We start from the raw sequence: 21130 nt of genomic DNA on the forward strand, positions 1-21130 counted from the left end.
GGAAGCAAAGACTTGTTGGGTGGAAGGAGATACAAGGAAATGCTGGTTGAAAAAAATCTAATTATTTCCTCTCGTATCATCTTCTTCCCTCCATGCTATGAGATAACGACTAGTGCGTAAGACAAGCAATTTGGCCGTAAGCCAAGATGGGGGGAAGTATAGTGAAAATAATTTCGTTGAAAAAAATCAGGAAATGTTTATTCAGTCAAGAGGAAGCATCACTACCGCACAACTGTTGTTTTTTGTGACTTGTTGCTTGTTACGTACTTAACGCGTGTAATTGAAATTTTAAGGGTAAACAAAGAATACCAATGAAAACATTGTACTGTATTCAATTTTTTTAAACTTTACCAGACCATTTTCTATGATTAAATTCTATCATTGAGATTCCAAGTCTGTTCAAGGGCATACTTGGATGATATCAATATGGTAAAGTATGTTTTAACAAGTGGTAAGTTACGAGAAAGATAAAATTCAACCGACCGTTCAGGAGTGATGTATTATCTTAATGATTTTCATCTCACTATCAAATAGAGCATTAGTATCTCTACTTAATCATCAAAATTGTAAAATTATACATTCCATTCTCATTGTTTCCCCTAATTCTAGTACAAATATGCTTAAAAACCTCAAATTAATCAAATCCTTACTATCAATCGAGAAATACGCTAGAAAGATAGAAGTATTTATTTTCCATAAGAAAATACTCCAAAACCAATACCCAGTCATTAGGAAAAAGAAATTTTCTTAAAGCATGGCCCTGTTGAGCATGTCTATAAGGCCTAGAATCTCTCTTACATTAATAGTTCGTCTATTTGAAGATGTTCTATTAACGTGTGTAGACATATCAGGAAGTCCTATTAATCTTTGGAATCCCTTAAGTTATGCATATAGATTCATGCAAAAACAGACTAGCGATGTTTAGAAAAATCAGGGTAAAAAGATATTCTTTGATTAATAGGCGATCCAAGGTGAAATTTACCTTGCCGATGGACTGGAAGATAAGAGCAAGGTTTACGGAAAAACTCTTTTTTCTGCGGTGAGTCGGAAGCCATGTACAATTTGTCGTGACTTGACCAACCTGTAAATCAGACAATCAGGTGTTGAATTCTGGTACCAATGAGTTCATTTCATCATAGTTGTCACTCAATCATCGTCCCTGTAAAATGGAATACAAGTACTTACTGAACTTGAACCCTTGGCTTATTGGCAACTGCTTTTCCAACGAGGGTTACCGCTTGAAATCTACTGTGGATTGCAATCGGCACCCATAGCGTGGGAAGCCAGATCTTATCTCCGTGCCAACTCGACTCCTTCCAGAAAACGCGATGCGTAAGAAGGACGTGAGGGCATGCACTCTCAGCTGCATGGTATGCAGTATTAAGCCCTCGCCACAGTTTATTTTATCACTCTTAGAGAGGTGGTAACAAAAGACATATCACCATGGAACTCAGGATGATTGATTTGGAGAAGGGTGGATTACGTGAATAATCATATAAAATCCAAGAAAAGACATGGAAGGCTCAATGATGAGTCTTCATGAAGCACAGTAATATTTACTCACTAGTGCCTTGGCCTTTTATAATGCCATGATAAGCTTTATTTTTCCGCGATACATTCCATCTAAATACTATCCCGCAATCTACCTCGTGCTAGATTTTAGACTGTGTTTCCGCGAGAAGAAACGTAAGAGCCTATTCCTCAATATCTGACTGTCAAAACAATTAACGTGCATTCCACATTCGTAAGACAATCGGCAATTATTCTGGAAGCCTTTTTTTATTCAGATTTGTACGGGTTTTATATCATAAAATTGCTTAAAATATTACGAACATTCATTTCTACAGCCGCAGTTATCAGTATGATACCTAAATTTTCATCCTCTCATAAATTTTGATGCATGATGATAAATACAGAATTTATGTTGTAATCTGATATTACGCTGATTTCTTGAGAGCTACCGGCTACATTATTCTTTCCCTGAAGCTGTATGCACCAACTCGAATTTATTTTTTTCAAGAACTCAGAGGGCAGCTGTGACCGCTTAAAATGTATGTAATCTGAATAAATGTCGATTTGAATTAAAAAGGCTTTTGAGGCATGCGTAATTGCTTCATAATAACAGTGTGTAATACCCAGCCATATGATGCAGTCGCTTGTAATTGAGGAAGAATTATTATGTAGTTACCACACAGCTTACGGTATCTCTGAGCTAACTCAAGTCAATGCCATCATTGGATCATGTGTTGACAGAAGATTTTTTCGTGCATATTCCTTCCTCCTCAGAGGTATTACCTAGCCTCTTCGCTTGATGAATGATAAATACCTAGAGGCATTTTATCTGAAAGACCGGTTTTGTATACTGCGCGAGTAGGTGCAACATTTAATGTCGGGGATGAAATATAGCCAGATGTGGTATTGGTCCCGTAGATACCTCACTATTAAGGATACTGGTGTAGGATTATAATTTTTCATCCCTTATCCTAATTGGCATTTTAATTGATTTGCTTGAACATGATTGGTTTGCATCAAACACGGACTGAACAATTTCAATGTTCGCAAGTGATAGCAAGTACTTTGACCATATTTTATTAAGTGTGCTATAAAACATGCAAATGCCTATTTATTTTTGGTTTAATATTGAAATTCATTTCTTTAATTTATCTCTCTTCTTCGAGGACTTAAAATATGCGAAAATGTGAGAAGTTTATAAAATTTCTATAAAGGCTCTTCTGTACCTGAGACGACCATACTAGATGAGAATTATCAATTATCACTTAAAAGATTTTATCTGATGAATATCATTATGTACCGGTAAGTAATGAGGATATATTCAAAAGTAATTATTTTCAAAGAAAAATTATAAAGTCGTCAGTAAAGCTGCCATTGAGGTAATTTAATTTTTTGCGGGATTAAAATATTTATGAATTAGAGGAGAAAAAAAAATATTTTCATATTCATTCTGTCACTTCTTAATTTTATAGAATAAGATAAATTGGCTGCTATTAGGCTGCAGCCTTAAGTAAAAAAAAACGGATTTTTGCAATAACAAACTTATTTGACAATTCTACCCCAAAATTCACCATGTGGTTTTCTGTGTTTTCCGTTTTCTATCGAATCGCAGGAAGCCCTAGTAAAGGGACTGACTTCCCTATCTTATTTTGTAAGTAAATATTAATCTTTTCTCATATAAGTCTTCTTTAGATTGCATTAAATATTCGAAATGGAAATGGTGGACTACATTTATAAGAGCTGTAGAATAAATGGAAAGGTCAATTTTATTTTTAAATAAAACTAGGTATCCAAACTACCGTTATCTCCTAACTACATTCGAGAACGATATTTATGGTCATCACCGCGATACTACTTCATTTACCAACAAATATTTGATAACACAGTAGTGGCGACGAATGGCAACAGTGGTGGCTACTCAAGTATTTTAAATGTGTAGCCGTACTGAGAATTTATTAAAAAAAGCCAGTATGAAGCCTCGATTTCTTGTTTGCTTTAGCCCGTACACCTGCGTTGGCAGTTAGTTACTTTTTAGGCTCCTCATGTTCAGCATAGCGGTGGTCCTCCAGATCTGATTAATCGGTGTGACCCATCTGTTTTGGAGGTTTAGCTGAGAGTTTGCTATTGCGAAACAGCGTTTTGCAGCCGTGTACACGTACGCTCGATGCTAACCGTTCGGCCTTCAAAAGTACGTCTTGGCATCGTGGTTTAAATCGAGTCAGCAGCGTGGTGGCGCATACTTCAGTGAGATTACGAAAATATTTACATCACAACTGATTGAGGGTGCTCCCTCTGGATTCCAATGGAATGACGGAGGCTGCTTTCAAACCATGTCGAAGTCAACTTTTTGGAACAATTTAACGCCATCTACATTTAACGATAATTTAACCAAAAACGCCACGTAAAAATTCGTGAAAATAATAATTGATGCATAAAAGGCCAGAAATAAGAATTTCGTATTTTTTTGAAAATATTAAGAAAAAAAATTCATCTTTTCAGTTCTTTGATTTGTGGACTGACCAGTTTCCCTACTAGCAGTGAACTTTCGTCTTTATTTCTCAACAGCGACTACTCATTCTATTTTTTCTTACTGCTATGCTTATACCAATTCCAATATGTGGTAATGAGGTGCGTTTGTTGTGGACGCAATGCTGAGTTCATTTTACTTAAAATTTCTACTCACCATGAGATTGAAAATATTTTAAATGATCCAGATTACCACCGTCTACTTATATGTCAATCCTTCATATGCAAAGTTAACGTTCAAATCAAAATACTTGCTCAGAGTTCGGGTGAGGTCATAAATAGGGACAGATTGGAATGATATAATTACTCTCGCAAGGGATTCGCAAAGGTGAAATGAAATCACAAAAGGAACCACCAGTATGAATTTACGGTCACAAAACAACGTCTGAAGTGGCATTTGATAGTGGACTCAATTGATGATCTACGCGATGCCCCACCCCTTATCAATGCAATTGGAATGGTTGAGGGTTAGACCAGCCCGTTTGACTAGAATCAGCCCGAAATCAACACCAGCTGTACAAATTATATTTAAATTGGTTTGGTTTTATTAGTTTCGTTATTGTTGGCCAGCTGGGATCAGTAATTATCCCCGAATTTGTCGGCAATTCCGACTCGCTGCCATATAATATCTCTGTTTAGCTGTGTCAATTCCTTCCTCAGCCGTATCATGCATTATTCTTGGAAATTGAAATAATTTGCTGGTCTATCCAGCTAACGTTTATTTTTGCAATCAAAAAGTTTTTTCTGCAATAATTCTAGCAAGACGTGCTCACAATTTATCATCCGGTACTTTAAAATTTGCCTATTGTTATTTTCTATTACTGTTGTTATTGACCTTCTTAACAATTTCTGTGTTCTTTTTCAGAATGAAAACATAAAATAGGTTTTGGCCAGTCTTGTATGGCCTATTGCATCTGACCTGGTCAATTTCCGTCGACAGAGGCTAAGCATAGATAACATGCTGGGGCAGAGATCAGGACACCTAGGTGGGTCCACTGAAGGTCTGAGACTTATACGCCCGCGCTCCCGAGGAGGAGTCTGGATGGGAAGGAACAAGGGAAGAGGCGCCGCCGTGATAGGAGCCCTACGACACCTCTGCGATGGGGACAGGGTTGAAAGGGAGGGACGGGGTAAACACCTCACCGCTATAGAAGCGGAAAGGGCCCACTAAATAGCAAAACCTGGTATCAGACATTAATGTGCCTACGATTTTGGTGGATTTTCCTATTAAAGAGAAAAATCCATCGATCTAATCCTTATAAACATGCAGGGGCAGTGAACCGCACTTCATCAGATTGTTCGGACCCTAGTAAGTAGGATTTCCTTCGTGCTATGGCCAATACTCCACTCTGCCCAGCCAACCAGTCTTGCAGTACCCAACCCAATGCCACCTACGCGGTGATGTGAAGGTGATTGTGATGCCTTGGTGAAAAAAATGTAATAAACAAGAAGTTTTGAGATTGTAAAAACTCACAAATCAGCGCCATCAAATGAAATTATCGTCTATTCTATGCCAAGCCTTTTTGTGAATAGAAATTGATAAGGGAAATAGTTTGCTGAAACCTAGGTCGGTTCAATAAACGGTTCAAGAAATTGGCGAATTTTTTTCGTTCTTATTCTAATAAGATGTGTCCACAATTTATCGCTAGATACTTTAAAATCCACCAACCATAATTTATTTAAACTTTTGTTATTGATATTTATTAATACTTCACCTACATTTCTGTATGGTTTTCAGAATGAAATTATAAATTTGACTTAAGCCAATGGTTGGTTCTGGGTCTAGAGAACAACGGAGAAGGTGAAGTGAACGGAGAGGAAGATGAACGACGAAGTGCTGGAGATGGCGGGTGAGTGAAGGCAGCTTGAAATACGGAGTAAACAGAACGTACGGATGAATTACTTAGCGGGGAGGGTATGGTAAAAACAGTGTTGTAAGGTAGAACGCTGGAAGAGGAGGGAAGAGAATAGGATTTTTAGATATGTAGCATGAAAGGGAGTAGACCTTAGTGTGAGTTGAAGAGGGCATGGAGACTTTCAAAGTCCATGAAGGTAGGGGAGACTGCTAGAATACTTAAATGTATACGCCTACAAATAACATTCATATAAACCTAGGTCAGACGCGTAGCCAGGAATTTCGTTCGGGGGGAGGGTCCAAAACCATGGGGTAAATTTTTGAAAACAGGGTTCTGAGTAATGGGTTTTGAACTAATTTTAACACTCTTCATAATCGAAAAAACTTAATTTGATAAATAAATATTTAGTAAATTCATGATTTTTCAATATTTTGTCTTCTTTTATGAAGGAAAATAATTGTGTTTTTCTTTCTCAGGGGGGATCTGGACCCCCGGCAGCCATTCTGGCTATGCCACTGCCACAGGCCCTAATTGGTGGAATACTTCAATAATAAATTTGTGGTTTAAACTAAGTATCTCACGTGGGAAAAATATTTAGCCCTGTTATGTTTCACATAACAAGCATCTACATAGAAATACAACGGATGTACTTTCCTATTGGTATATTGGATGATTTTCTTGGAATTCTATGGCCATAACTTAAACTTTCTCCGTGTTACATCACAAGAGCTATCATCTTGGCAGTAGTTTGACATGTTGTTGCCTCCACTGGCGAAAAATAGGTTTACGTGCAGGAATGCTACCAAAGCGAGAATGGTCTAAATCACATTATCGATAAAAATGCTTTGGTGAATTGATTTCAATGATTAACTCCCATAAAACAAGGACAGAGATTCAAAGGGCCCTTTTATCAATTTAATTTTCCATTTATTAAATTAATTCAAATAATATATAGATTACTTGCTCGTTATATCGGAATTAGAATTTTATTTCTTATGAGTATAGCATTACATTGATATTATTTTACAAAATATTGCATCCATTTTTTCGAATTAAATTGAAAATTTTTAGCCGGACAATTTATTCAAACTGCCGAGTTTGTTGTATAACTTCATTCCAGATATTTTTATAATATTGTGAATCTTTGCCCTTCTGCCAATAATCTTTTGTGCTATGTGAATTTCTTTTGGGCGCACTTCGGGTCTCCGGGAAAAACTGCTGCCAAAAAAATTTCAGCAATAATTTACTCCCTCCCTCTTCCCCTTAGTTTGTTCATCATGGTTGGCTTGTGCAATCGAAAGCTAGCCATGTTGCCCGATCGAAAGAATCACTGATGGGTGATTGATAAGACACGAGAAAATCCGATTCGCCGGAAGTGATAACCGATTGCACGAGATGGACATTTCAAACGGTTGATTGTTCCCAATTGTCTTTCCTTCTGCTAACACTAACTCATCATCCCTTGAATCATCTAATTAGGCCGTTGCGTAAATGTATGCTGCGATTTAAACTTCAATTTAAAAATAAGGGATTCAGAGAACCCAAAGAGTGCCATTTTTGTGCTTATTATTACTAATTTCATCAAAATAAAAATATAGTTAATTTTATTAAAAAGGAGAACTTAACACTTCAGCCTTTAAGTTATAGTGTAAGAAAAGGATCCGATGCAATACTTTGCGCAACCTTCCTTTTCTTAAAAAATAAAATTGACTATTTAATCCCGTTTCCGGACTGTCGATCTTATTATCTTGGATCATTTAAGATGTTTTATAATAACATCAAATTAATTATCCTCCCTATAGTATTTTGTTGTTTTTGAGTTGCTATTACATACTCTCCCTGAGTTCCTGAAGAAATGTGATTGCCCAAAATTCAGCAATGAACTATGACTATTCCCCGTAAGGAATTGTCTTAGATTGCGAATAGGAGAGCGAGTAAGCTTTTAAGATTTCTTAGAGAATTCACTTTTACTCATACAACTACTTTTTTACGCAACGCAACCCTGGTTTTGATGAGTTATCACCATATTCCTTCCTGCTGCTGGTGTCTACGTAGGGTAGATAGGAAGAAGCTTCGAAGTCAGGAAGAAAGAATATTTGAGTGCTTTCAAAAATTACGAAGATGATAAAAGTAATTTTCCTAAACACTTAATATGCAACTTCTGTAGGAGCGATTTTAAAATGAATATTTCAAAATTATGCAACGATCGCCTCGACTTCAGAGAGCAGTTGGAACTTTTGAAAATTATTGAAAACCAGGACAGTCGAAACTCTGATAAACGAATCTTTGCGTATCCTTTTCCCCTATTCTGGCGTGCGTTTTAAAATTCATCTCTTCCTCCGTTTGGTAACTAGGTAACAATAATAAGATAAATATATCACAATCATCACATCGCCATTTACGCCTGAAGATGATGATTACATGATATAAAAGTGAATTCTTCAAGTAACCTTAAAATGGAATACACAACAACAAGGTTAAGGAAGGATTAGTGAATTTTGAGAAAGTTTTTTTCCAATTAAAAGAATGAGCGAGGGATGATTTATCAGAGTAGGAACGATACAATAAGTCGAAGTGATAACCAGTAGCACGAAGAGAACATTACAAACGCTCGAATGTGTCTTAATCGTGCCTTCTTCTGCTAAATCTTTCTCCTAAGTCACCCATGGAGGCCATTTGGTTCAAGTATTCCTCGGTGTCCCTGCAGGAGTCGGGAAAGTCGATTCAACCAACGGGAAGAAGGGTCGAGGAAAGCGAACAGCATGTGTAACAGATCTTACGCGACGGACGCCGAGGAACGCGTAGACGGAAATACGATTGGCCGGGTCTGAAAGCCGTGTTTTGTTTCGTCTCGTGCGATTCGAAGTGTGCTCGTCTGATTCCCAATAGGGACGTGAGCGGTTCCCGCATCGCGACGGCGAAAAAAATTATGATAACCTGGCACGCACCACAACTCCTGAACTTCGCAGTCTCCCGCTTTCGCGATCAGTTGAACCCTACCCTGCGTCTATGTCTCTCTTCCCCATCCATGAATCACTACCAATCAGGAAGTGGCTCTTTGGAAGATAATTGATTTTTGTATATTGCAAATACAACCTGAAAAGGAAACTTGTACTTTATTATGAATTTTATGAGATTAATTTAACGGATTTAATGATAAATAATTATTTACAATATTTTTTTGAGTAGCCAGTCCATACAATAAGTTATGGAACTTGAGGTAGATGCTTTTTCACTAAGTTATTTACTATAATTCAACAATATTTTAGATCACGTCGAATTCTGACTTGTATAACTTTAAGACATATCTTAACAGTCCAAACTTCCAAATACATTCTTCGGGATAAGTCGAACACTTGAAAATTAATGGAAAATATTCAGTGGTAGGTACAATTGTAGTAAAAATTGTGAAGGATAAAGTTTATCCCAGCGTGCAAGAATAGAAAATCCTCATTAGGAGCTTCATTGATCAAGTTGAGTTTGATTGCGAGGCAGGGCTGGTAATTTGTTATTTTGGAATCGCCAGCAACTCTAAATGCGAAAAATGTCAATGGGAGAATATTTTATCGATAAACGAGTAAATTCAGTTGAGTTGACATTTCAGATTATAAAGTATGTCATACTTAAAATGCGTAATATTTTTTTCCTAAATATATCCATTATAAAATCTTGAGGTTTTTTTTGTGGTATGATGTCTTATATTTTGAACTCGGTAGCTAGAGTTCACATCTAGGACACACCTAGGATTTTGCGGATGGCTTCCGATCACTAGTGCGGTGTAGTGTAATTGGCACAGACACTATACCTTCCATTGTATATTACATTAAATCTGAAGGTTAATTTCTCCCACGCTATTTTTTCTCCACAGGTCTTCTACCGCATTTTCAGGGAGGAAATTACCTCAGCTGCCAGTAGCTATCAGATACTACTACCAGAGGCCTTGCTCAGACTTTATCAGAGATTAACCCAGCTGCTTTCTGTCAACCTTGAGATAATGATACAGCTTAGCTCTCACTATAGTTGTGACTCTGCGCATGGGACTGAAAGCACAAAATTGCCTTTCCACAAAATATTTTAGATGGTCATCCTTAGCGGAAACTGAGCAGATAACTTGTATTTCATTTCTTTTTTTTCACCCGGTAATCAGTTTAAGCACCAATGAATTGAATATAATTGTTTGGAATAGATTGTTTCACCAATAATAACGTTGGAACTAATGAATAATAAAAATTTATCCCTAATGAATTGAGAGGCACTCAAAAAAGGGAAGGAACAATAACATTGTGAAACCTGCCTCCCGGTGTTGCTGTGAAAGAAATATAGCGGAGAATTTAGTAGGAAGCAAATAAGAAGCACGAATGGGAAATAAATCCTACTGTCTGTGGGGTCATAGCGAGAAGGATTTAGTCGGAAGAGACTCTCTATCGGAAAGGTGTTGCTCAAATCTTGGCGAAATGAATGCCAAGCATTGCAATATTTCGGGCGTGGGTGGGAAGTGAGAAAGCGGAAGGGAATCGCAAAGGAAAGTGTGGGCAGAGTGGAGAATTTGGAACACTGTGGATACGAATGTTTTGGTCACTGCGGAGATTGAATAATTCGGAAGCCACATGACCCTCCCTCTCCTCGGCCTTTCCACGACTCGGATGCCCAGTAGGGTCGTCCTTATTTTTAAAGATTTCGAATTTTTCTTGGGACGCCCCCCAGTTTTGTTCCATTTTATGACAAAAGAAATCATGAAAACTATTGGATACTAGACAACGTGCCGTATCGCACTTAAAATTTCGAAATGTTCGTATTTTTGGGTGTTTTTCGGACATAACTGAAGATGATATCACTCTCGGATTATTGTCACTTTTTTGTCTTCTACGACGACTCGTTTGACGTTTGCAGTGTATCACATCAATTATATTTCATTTCTGCCCGTTGGTTCCCGGGATATCGCACCGAGAGTGAGCGCGCGCCACCCCAGGCTGACATTTTGGGCGGCACGCGGGTTGCATGCTCAATATTGGTGATCATTCTCACTCATTGTAAAAGCATAAAATATTTAGATAAGCTTGATAACTTCGTCAATATAACCTTAAATGCTATATTTATAACTTTTTACCGGGCAAGTGGGCTTAGTGGCAGTATTTTATTCTCCATATCTAAATCTTATATCTATGTGCTTCTATCTAAATTCTGTGAAGCATTTCTGAGAGCTAACCCCCTGAATGGTATCTGAAGGTGCTTCTTCTTGCATGTATTTCTTTATCATTCTTCTTTGTCTTATTGGGCATTGCCCAGTGATTTCTTAGGTCATCAAGACTTAGATACACTGCCGTGGGAAGGTATTTGTCACCACATTACACCAATTGATCCTGCAAAACTCCACAGAGGAAAAATCATTCGCTTTGACCGGGATATGAAATTGGAGCCCTCGATTTCAGGCCGAGTACTTTAGCCTGTTTACCTGGACGTTTCACTATCTTACCCATGTGAATTAGAGTAACGTATTCATCATGCATGACTTATCTTTTCATGATGTATTACTTATACTAAAAGTTAGTGCTTCAGCTCGAAATTCTCAAGATATTATTTATACACTCATTAAAATGCGACTATATGCCAGCATTTAAATGTATTCGTTGGTAAATTAGATAGACACACTTTTTACCGTATTAATTTTTCAGAGCAGAGAGAGGTCTGGTCAATAACCCTTAGTCACGTAAACTACTTATGGTGAAGATCTGCGTTAAGTCTCTGTCATAATCAGATTTTAGAGACCAGAAATAAACTGGGCGAAGGATGCCTACGGTTTTGCCGCCTTGACGTTGGCTATAGCGGTAAAATCAACTATATGTAGCTAATTTACTTTGTTTAGAGTAATATTTTGACAAATTTACTAAATTCCTGAGCTTCGCCCCATAAAGTCCGTTCACATACACTTATCTTGGTTTATCATTAACCTTGTGATTGTTGACATGTTCTTACTATCTCAACCATAATCGTGCATCAACCATGATGTATATTTTAATTAATGATGTATGTTTATCGATGGACAAGACTATTTTCCTTGCTAATTGTAATCTTCAAGAAAAATTAAGTTTTTCTCAACTTACCGTTATTGAGTCTTTAAAGAATTTTATACTGTTGTGTATAAACAAGCTTTCGTTTTGAGCTTTCAACTCTACATTTACGCCTCGTAAAATCAACTTGAGTTGCCGTGAAAAAGGATTGTTGAGTTATGTGGTGGGCCACGGATCAGAGGAGCCCAATTAGAAATTTTTAGGAAGCCTTTACCACTATCAAATATTGCTATTCTTGTTCTGATTCCAGAAAAATTTCCTGTGGCTCTTTGAAATAAGTATTAGATCACCTTAGAAAAAAGTCTCTCTTAGCGATATATATTCGCCAAAGTCTTAGTTTTAGCTAGGCTCTTCCCGTTTTCAGATGTCATTCTAACCCTCGAGTTTAATTTGTGAGTGGCAATTGGTGCCCTCTTGGAATTAGGCTCATCAGAACTTTAATTAACAATTCTGATTTGAAACCGATGTAAATATTTTGTTTTATCATCTTTTGCCCAGTATCCATCGAAATATTCAGTTTATTCCATTAACTGGCGCTTTTTACTTTGACTTTAACAAATAAAAACTACGGCCAAGCCGCGGCGAGCGCTCTTCCTTCACTTTATAATCTTTTTAATTATCCTTTTATTTTTTATGTCACTTTCCAAGGAAATAATTGCAGAGTAGAGGAGCGTCTTTATGTATTCATCCGCAAGTTCCCGTACAGTCCGAAAAAATCACAAAGAAAAAGTTGTTACTTTTTTCCGGGAATCGAACCTGGATCTCCCGAGATCATCCAAGATGCTCGATTTATGTTTCTAAGACATTGGCGACAGCTTTAGTTGCTAAAAATGTAGACTAATTAAGAAAATATGTGGAACTAGAAATTTAATCCTGTTTACAGAAAATGGTTTTTCTCGGTGTAATTTTCGAATTAATTTGTTGTCTGGAATTATGGTCAGTAAAGGGATGAAGACGTCACATTTAGGGTCATTTTCATAACGTAAAGTTTTAAAGTTGGGTGGAATGAAGGCTAGAGTTAACGAATCATTCTACTTAAGGTCATGAGTTTGCTGGCCATTTTGAGCTACATTGCTGTACTGATAATTTCAAATATTATCACGACCTGTTTACAAGTGTACTATTTTCTATCAAACGTTAAAAGGCATTTGGAATCTGGCTCTTTATGTGTTTCTAACTTTTATGGGTTCATTATATCCACGAAATAATTAAAATCATAATATATATCGTTTAAAGCTTCTGTATGTAGCTTCTTATTGCTATTTTTCTACATGAGCATGTTATGTTCGTTCTTAGGGTATTCAGCGCTTTTTTTATGTTGGCTTTCACGGCTACGTCATTCTACCGCAATGGCCTCGCGTGCGAGTCGCGATTGTGTCACCTCCTGGCGGCGCACACCGGGGAACAGGGCCGAGTGGAGCATCTTTCGGGAGCGATATTTCGGACCCTCCACCACCCTTCTCCTCACCAATGACTCTTGTCCACTCGTCCGCCGTACGGAATTCAGAATCAAGGTGTTGGTTTGCTCTCGGCGGCGTGTCGCAAAACAGCGTCAAGACGTGGTTGACGGCACGTGCAGATGTCCGAACCGATCCAAAGCGTCCGAAGAGCGATGGGTTTCTCGGGGCTTTCGAGGCGGCTGAAACAGTGCCTTTCCAAAGCGCACATTTCCTCATGCGGAGGGTGATGTAAAGATGTGATTTTTATTCGTCGCCATCATCGAGCACAAATGATTATTCGTGGAAAGAAAACAAGAAACACCTAACTACTGGCCAGAAGGCAAATACTGTCTTTTATTTCCTACATAGCACCTATACATTTATATACTTCTACTACTTCTATACATTATTATAGTAATGGCAATGAAAATATCTGAACTTGATTTGGAATTTAATCATAATATTTATCTCTTCATTAGGTAGGGCATAGGAAATATATCATTAAATTTAGACTAAAGACAATAAGGGTGCAATAATTTATGAGTAGAAACAATTTTTTCTGCTAATTCTTTGACTGCTTCAGTCCATTTTAAGCAATCAAATATTTTCTATAGCCCCAAAATGAATTTACTGCTGTGTGCTCTTTATCAATGTACAAGAGCGAAAAATTGAATTCGTCTTAAGATACAAGCGTAGGTATCTAGAGCATTACACCAGAATAAACTACCCGGTTTTAAATATTATATATTTCCTAAGAAATTTAGCCATTTTTAATTGCAAAGGAAATTTTATTAGAAATATTACTTACTATTATCAACGTAGCAGCTTTTGGGATAACAGTAATAAAATGAATAAATGCACAGAACTTCGATAAATATGGAATAAATCCGGTTAACTAACTCTCTAAAATAATATATCATGCCAAGAATTTCAAGTATCTTGGAGTGGGGCTAATAAAAAGGACAGGAAAACTTGTATACTTTATTTCATTAAAAAAAATTCACAATCACGGAAAGACATTTCCCATGAAAACAATTACTATACTCATATGGTGCTCATTTAACACCCTGATTGCGGCAGGCCGTTTAAGTGTATTTGATTATATATCAATGGAAACAAGTCCATTCTCCACAATTGAGCAAAATTGGAAGGATATTTTTTTTTAAATCAATGAAAAAATTGATTCTGATTGCATAATATATCCGCTTCAGAGGAAATATGTTATTCAGTTTTAAAAATGTTGTGCTACCTCAGAAAAATTGCAATTGCGTTGATCTTGTTGCGCTTCACGGAAAGTTCGGATAGATATTCCTTTTATTGATCACATATTTTTGAGTTTATACCTCAATTGAGGGTGGTTCGTCACTGGGAATTTACCATCTCCTGGGCCGGTATTGGAATGAAGGGGCAATCTACCACTCGCAATAGGATTCTTCAGCTTCTTCTTTTCATCTCCCTCTTCAGTTAAGGCCGTAATCCTCGCCCTTCCAGGCTTGATAGGCCATATAGGGAAGTGCCGGGTAAGAAGAAGACCTCAGGTTTCCCAACCCTGAAGCGAGCAGCTGTGCCTGTCTCCTGGCTGCCTCGATCATAGCCGCATTCCTCCTGGCCTCTTCGGCGCTAACCTTGTGAGCCGGGACCCTGTGGGCCGGGACTTTGGGCAGCAGACCTGGAGGAGGCGCACCGGCAGATGGCCCCGCGATGGCCGTAGCTGATGGGGCCGAGACCGCAAGACCATTTGCTCCGACGACCGCGGTACCAGAAGGTGCCGCGGCAGCGACACCTCCGACTCCGGCGAGGGCGATGGCTGCCGGCTTGGCCTGTGCCACGGAAGGATTGCTACCACCCGGTCCGATGACCACACTATCCGTGTCTTCTTCGTCTTCCTCCTGTTCCCCAACATCTTCTTCACCTGCGGGACTTGAACCGCTCTCGGTACCGGTACCAGAGGACCCAGTCTCGCGTACGCCTACCCTCCTGTTTGGAACATTCCTGGGGATTCCAACGACTGGCAGATACATGTTCCTCCTTAGGATGCGGGAGGTGATCTCGGCAGCCTGGGCTTCTGCATCTTCCTCCGAAACCAGGGGCGCGACAAAAGCTTCCTGCACAGTTTCCAACTCGGGTTCGTCATCCTCGTCGGCCGGCTGTTGCTCGGCTGGTTGCTGTTCCTCGGCCTCCTCTGCCGGCTTTTCCTCCTCTTCTTCCTCGGGCTTTTCCTCAGCTTCTTCCGTAGGCTTCTCCGCTTCCGATGGCTTTTCCGCTACCACTGGCTTCTGTACCGGGACTACTTCGTTGGTTACTACAGGCTGTGGTCCAGGTCCACCACCCGTTTCTTCTTCGGCTATGGGAAGGAAGGGCTGGCTCACGAGATTGCTCTCCTGGTTGCCTCCGAATAAGCCGCTTAAGAAACCCGGTCTTTGCGGTCTTTCGGGTCTATTTGCGGGCCTCAGATTCGAGAAAAAGTTTGAGATAGTCTCGAAAAATGTTGGACGATTTTGTCTGAGGTCTTCTGTGCTGGCTGGATAGTACAGGTATTGGACGCCGGTTGGCACTTTCTCATCCGATGAATCTTCGGCAACTGCAGAGCGATATTGAGGAACTGGTACTGGGTACGCGGCGATTATGTACCCCTGGTTGGGATCGCCTTTAACATCACTGAAACGAAATCGGATATCTTAGCGTTAAATAAATATCAATTATTTTTGATACAACGTGAGGGAAAAGTGAATAAAAAGCTTAGCATGCTTTTTTTACGCACTTACTAACCATTTTTTGTTATATTAGCTTTCTTATTTGCTTCAATTATATAATTAATACCTGCTGGTGATTAGATAATATCCTTGTCTCTTATTAAAGCGAATATAATTTAAAATTCTGAGCACGTTTTTCATTTTTTATACCTTTATTACTTGTCTAAAACTTATTTTAACTTTTTCATCAAGAATATTTGAAAAATTCAATTAGTAAAGAGGTAATATACCGTTATTTTCTCGTGACAAAATACAGTGTCTCAAAAAAATTAAATTGTTATGTTGCAGTATAATTTTCTGATACACCTCGCATATTAAGTAGTTATAGTTCTTTAAATTAAAATATTTAAATTCTTTGCGTTGAACAGGTTTACAGTGTTTATCATTCATTAGGGCCAAGTGAACCTATTCGACTGATGTTCATATATTACTCAGAAAATCCTTTAGGAGGAAGGAGGTAACGATTTTGCTAAATTTGGGTTCGGTAAATGTTTATTTTCACTTACTTTGGGCAGAGGTCAAAAATGTGCTCCAGAAATATTTTAAACCTCCCTAGGTTATACGCCGATTCATACCGGAACGCGTCCTATAACTATTCTTTACGCATAAGTTATGCACCATAGCCAAAAAAAAGCCATTTTGGGTCTATTTCTATTATTTTCATTTTGAGTAGGGTTTCCATTTGTGACATAGTCAAGACTTTCAGCAAGTTCATTTTTGGCCCCTGTGTTCATTTTGTTGCAAGATATGCATTCTATTTCTAACGCCTGTACCTTTACGTACAAAATTCTTGCTCGTCCTATCCATCTCTGCCATTTACCTTTTCTAGTATTCTTTGCTGTTGTCGTTCCTGAGCACGTGCCAGAAGGGCTTCAGTATTCTTATTACAATTTGTTCCAATAGTCTTCTTTCTGCAATGACTTTAATTAGAAATTGCCCATAAGGGTGTTGCTTATATTTTATTTTTTCTCGGATTTTTTATTTCTACCTCTTAAAATATACTAAGGGGAGCAGACTGGATATCCTAAAAATTTCAGCTCAATCCCCCTCGCGCCTTCCCTAACGAGAGTCGGTGGAAGAAGAAAGGAGTTACCTGTATTGTTTTACATTGTTATAAATTCATGAGACTTTCGTTGAGATTAAGCATAGTATATGGAACCATGGAGAATGATATTTAAAGATGATGTTATTTTAAAGGATAAAGTACAGCAAACACTCGGTATGAAAAACGCCAACATAGTATTCGACTCCTCCTTTCTTAAGCCGACTTTTGCTTGTACAGGCGCGAGGGGCGTAAGGCAATGACGGTCGCTGACCGTGAATGCGGCCTGCGAGCGACCAGCTCGCCGTCAGGGGTGTGACGCGCTGCTGTAGCTCGCGGAAATGTATTGTATTCCTTGAAAACTGTTGAGCGGACGTTAAAGTGGGGCAAATTTTTGCTCTCAAGGGCTGCAAATCGTGCGTTACCCCTAAAAAATGATTTTACTTCAAAAAATCGGGAAAATTTAATGTTATTGCATTTATGCTCTTTGAGCGACCTCTAAATGTTAAACAATTGAGCTGAAATTTTTAGGATATCCATTCTGCACCCCATGGCATATTTTAAGAGGTAGAAACCAAAAATCCGAGAAAAAATAAAAAAATAAGCAACACCCTATCGCCCATTAGTTTTTTTTGCCGGTTCACCAAATGTTGGACCATAACTAATTATTGTGAGCTGAAGAATGAACCATTTTTGGTATCTCCAAATAATATTTTTACTGTCAGCAAGTGATCAGAAAACAGGCTTGTAAACCAGAATAGATGAGTACTGCATTCCGAAAGGTACAGTTAATCAAGTATAAATTTTACTATTATCCTAAATGCTGGTTGAGGCACTGAATACTAACGGAGCCTAAAATATAAGGGAGGATATAACAGAAAATATTTTGCTATAAATATGATGAAAACTTGACAAATTTCGAAAAAAAATTAAGTTTATCAGAAGATGCATTAAACGATATCAAAATCTGGAAGGATGGTTGTTAAAAAAATGAGCGAGTTATAAATACGTGGGATAGTGGTCTTTTAAAAATAATTTTGGATGATATTTCGTTTGTTTCACTCATATTGCAATACTTTCATGTGAGCTTATCAGTTATCACGCAGCAGAATATAACTTCAGGCCGGAAACTATGTTAGATCGTAGCAAGGAGTGAATGGTGTAGTAAACTATACGCCACTTTATGTGGAGAAAGTATTACTTATACCTAATTTGTTATGGGTGAAGCCTCTTAAGTTTCATGTTGTTTGGAGACAATTCCTCAATTAATGTTAAATTTCTAAATATATTGATTATTAACAAATAATGACGCACCATAAATGGGGTGTTGTTAACAGTTATTTACATCTGTGGCTGCCGTTATTACGACATCAAGCGCTTGATTCCATGGTGACTGTTGTAATTGTGTCAATCGAGAAGTGTGTACTCCAAATCGTTAATAGCATCACTAGGGAAGTACGGCAGTATGCTTAGAAGGCTACTTTTATTTTGATATAAATGCCCAAAGTTCAAGTTCCAGGGTTATTATAGCTTATGAACTCTCAAAAATCCCTACAGAACGAATAAGCCCATGGATAGTACTTCTGTATGTTTTAAAATGAATGTGATTCGAGTTTGAATGCTTATTTCTCAGCCAACAACGATGCACCAATAAAAACCTTAAATCATCGGAATTCTTGTTTAGTTTTACGTTAGATATTTCTGGTAAAAATTTTTCCCTAATCTGAGTAAATGTTTTACGGTTTTTTGTTTTTATTCCAATCGCTTTTGAAACAAATTCCTCTATAATAGAACCGATTAGAGTGATTTTTTTATTTACCTGACTGCAGAAGTATCCTTGGCGGTGCTGGCTTTAGGCAAGGGGCTTGGCACGTATTGATATGAAACCGCTTGGTGTCCTGGGTAGCCGGGGTAGTAGAACCCTGGGTAAGCGTTTGGGAACCCTCCGACGGGCTGGTAGGCTGCGAGTGGAAGAGATGAGGACCAAGGGAGCAGACACAGCAGCGCTAGGCCAACCGCTGTCCGCGCCTGCAAGGAGAGAAATGAGGCTTTCGGTTAAGACAGTGCTGCATGAAGGGAAGGCACGTGATCGAAACTGGATCACTCTTGAGAAAGATCGATGGAGGACTGAAGTTGAGAAACATGGGTAGGAGGACATCCTCTCCTCATAAGTATTCGATATTTTAGGAGGAAACAGGTATAAAAATGTACTTTATTCTTACCTAAGTCATCATTTCTATAGCATAGTCAAACCTTATTAATACACGATATCGGAATATAATTTGAATAGGATAAATGTTTGACGAAACGTTGCTCGTGATTACGAGGCATCTTATTGAAACTCATTACCTATTCATAAATGCTAAGCCATTTTTCATTTGAGAAATACAATATTTTATGAAATCATGCTAAAGATTTTACTTCAATAATTGGAAAAATTTTCGGTGTTGCCTGCAGTATTATTTACCGATGATACGTGTCAATATAAAATTTATTTGAATTTTACGTCCAATTATATTCAATAGCTATCACATTAAAGAGTTATGAAAAATTAAATTTTCTTGAAAAGTTATTCATTATCTCCACTAATATTGATGGATTATGTAAAATATTTTCTGTCTGGGAATGGGGAAAGTTTTAATGGCCAGGAAAAGTTATGCAGAGCCTACAAGTCTATTTGCTTGCGCGTGCAACAACTTCTTGAATATCAGCGAATTTCAATCAAAATTTTGTGCAAAAAATTCAACCCTCCGCATTTAACTGAAAATCCTGGAGTACTTTATGTTTTATCATCAGTTTCAAGCCAACTCACTGCATTTGGCATGAATTTCACTTTGGAGGAAAAACACCGTTATCAATTTGACTGATTTCACTATATTCGAGACCATTTAAAATACGCACATCCACCATCATTTTTTAAAATTTAATGTAATATTGGTACAAAATTTGCTTAACTTGATGATATTTTATAATTTATGCCTTAATTAGAAATCAAAAACTGGTAAATTATCGAGATGTCATTAATAATTTAGGGCAAATTATTATAAATTTGAATATTTGCACGAAATTTTCAAGCTATACTGGACTTTTTCCTTGTAACACCTTAATAAAACTTTGATGCTGAATTTAAATTAGATTAAGAATGTTTTATATACTATTAACGTAAGGCTAAAATGTTTGCATCAAAATTGAGTGTAGTTTTAATGACGTTATAATTTACGATTTATTCGCAACAGAAGCATATTCAAACGCAGAAATTACAAGACTCCATAGTGGTTAATTATTTTTTGCAGCAGCATTTATAGCTAATCACTTTTTTTTACCATAGAGGTAACTTCTTTTTTCATTCTGCTCATTATCGCTTCCACGAATATGGCAATAGAGAATTCTCAATTCGGCCTCATGTCCCTAGTTATTAGAAGATTTACCCCGCTGATTGAAATCATTTGAACTTTTCTAATTAATGCAATTCGTTGGTATGTAGTTTTATGCCCACCAAACTAACTTATACAGTACACAGTATAGTCATTTTCACCATTGCTAAGCATTTGGGTACATTCTTTATTGCCTTTGTTGGAGTGAAACTGTCTCAGCTGCGAGGAAACACATTGGAGTTTGGTATGGAAGCTGGAGTCATTTTGAACTGAAAGCAAAATATTTTAAATTTTGGCCGCTTTAATGGAAACAGAGGTCAAAGAAATTATGATCCTGTAATTTAAGCTGAGTTGCGTGTCCAGCCTTCCCGGATATTACTTTCCGCAGCTTTAGGCATTTTCTCGTTCTCTTATAAGAAAAAAACCAATTCAAATTCTTAAGATGACGTGATGAGAGGAAGACGTACAAAGAAACACTCAAACGACTTCTATAATGCCGCGCTTCAGGGTAGTTATTGCGTGCGGTGGAGCAGACAGTTTGCCAAATACTCTTCAGTATG

The 21130-nt window shown here is 37.8% G+C and overlaps 1 protein-coding gene across 1 annotated transcript in view; it reads right to left on the reverse strand.

Moving 5' to 3' along the window:
* Nucleotides 1–14369: 14369 nt before the first annotated feature.
* Nucleotides 14370–21130, reverse strand: part of LOC124161140 (ankyrin repeat and KH domain-containing protein mask-like) — a 28868-nt gene continuing 22107 nt past the window's right edge. The window contains exons 2-3 of the mRNA XM_046537375.1: nucleotides 19016–19224; nucleotides 14370–16059 (exon numbers count right to left, since the gene is read on the reverse strand). Of these exons, the coding sequence (XP_046393331.1) occupies nucleotides 14862–16059; nucleotides 19016–19224 (1407 nt within the window). The 3' untranslated portion in view covers nucleotides 14370–14861. The remainder of the gene's footprint in view (nucleotides 16060–19015; nucleotides 19225–21130) is intronic.

The sequence above is a fragment of the Ischnura elegans genome, chromosome 6 (assembly GCF_921293095.1).
Source record: "Ischnura elegans chromosome 6, ioIscEleg1.1, whole genome shotgun sequence".
NCBI lineage: Eukaryota > Metazoa > Arthropoda > Insecta > Odonata > Coenagrionidae > Ischnura > Ischnura elegans.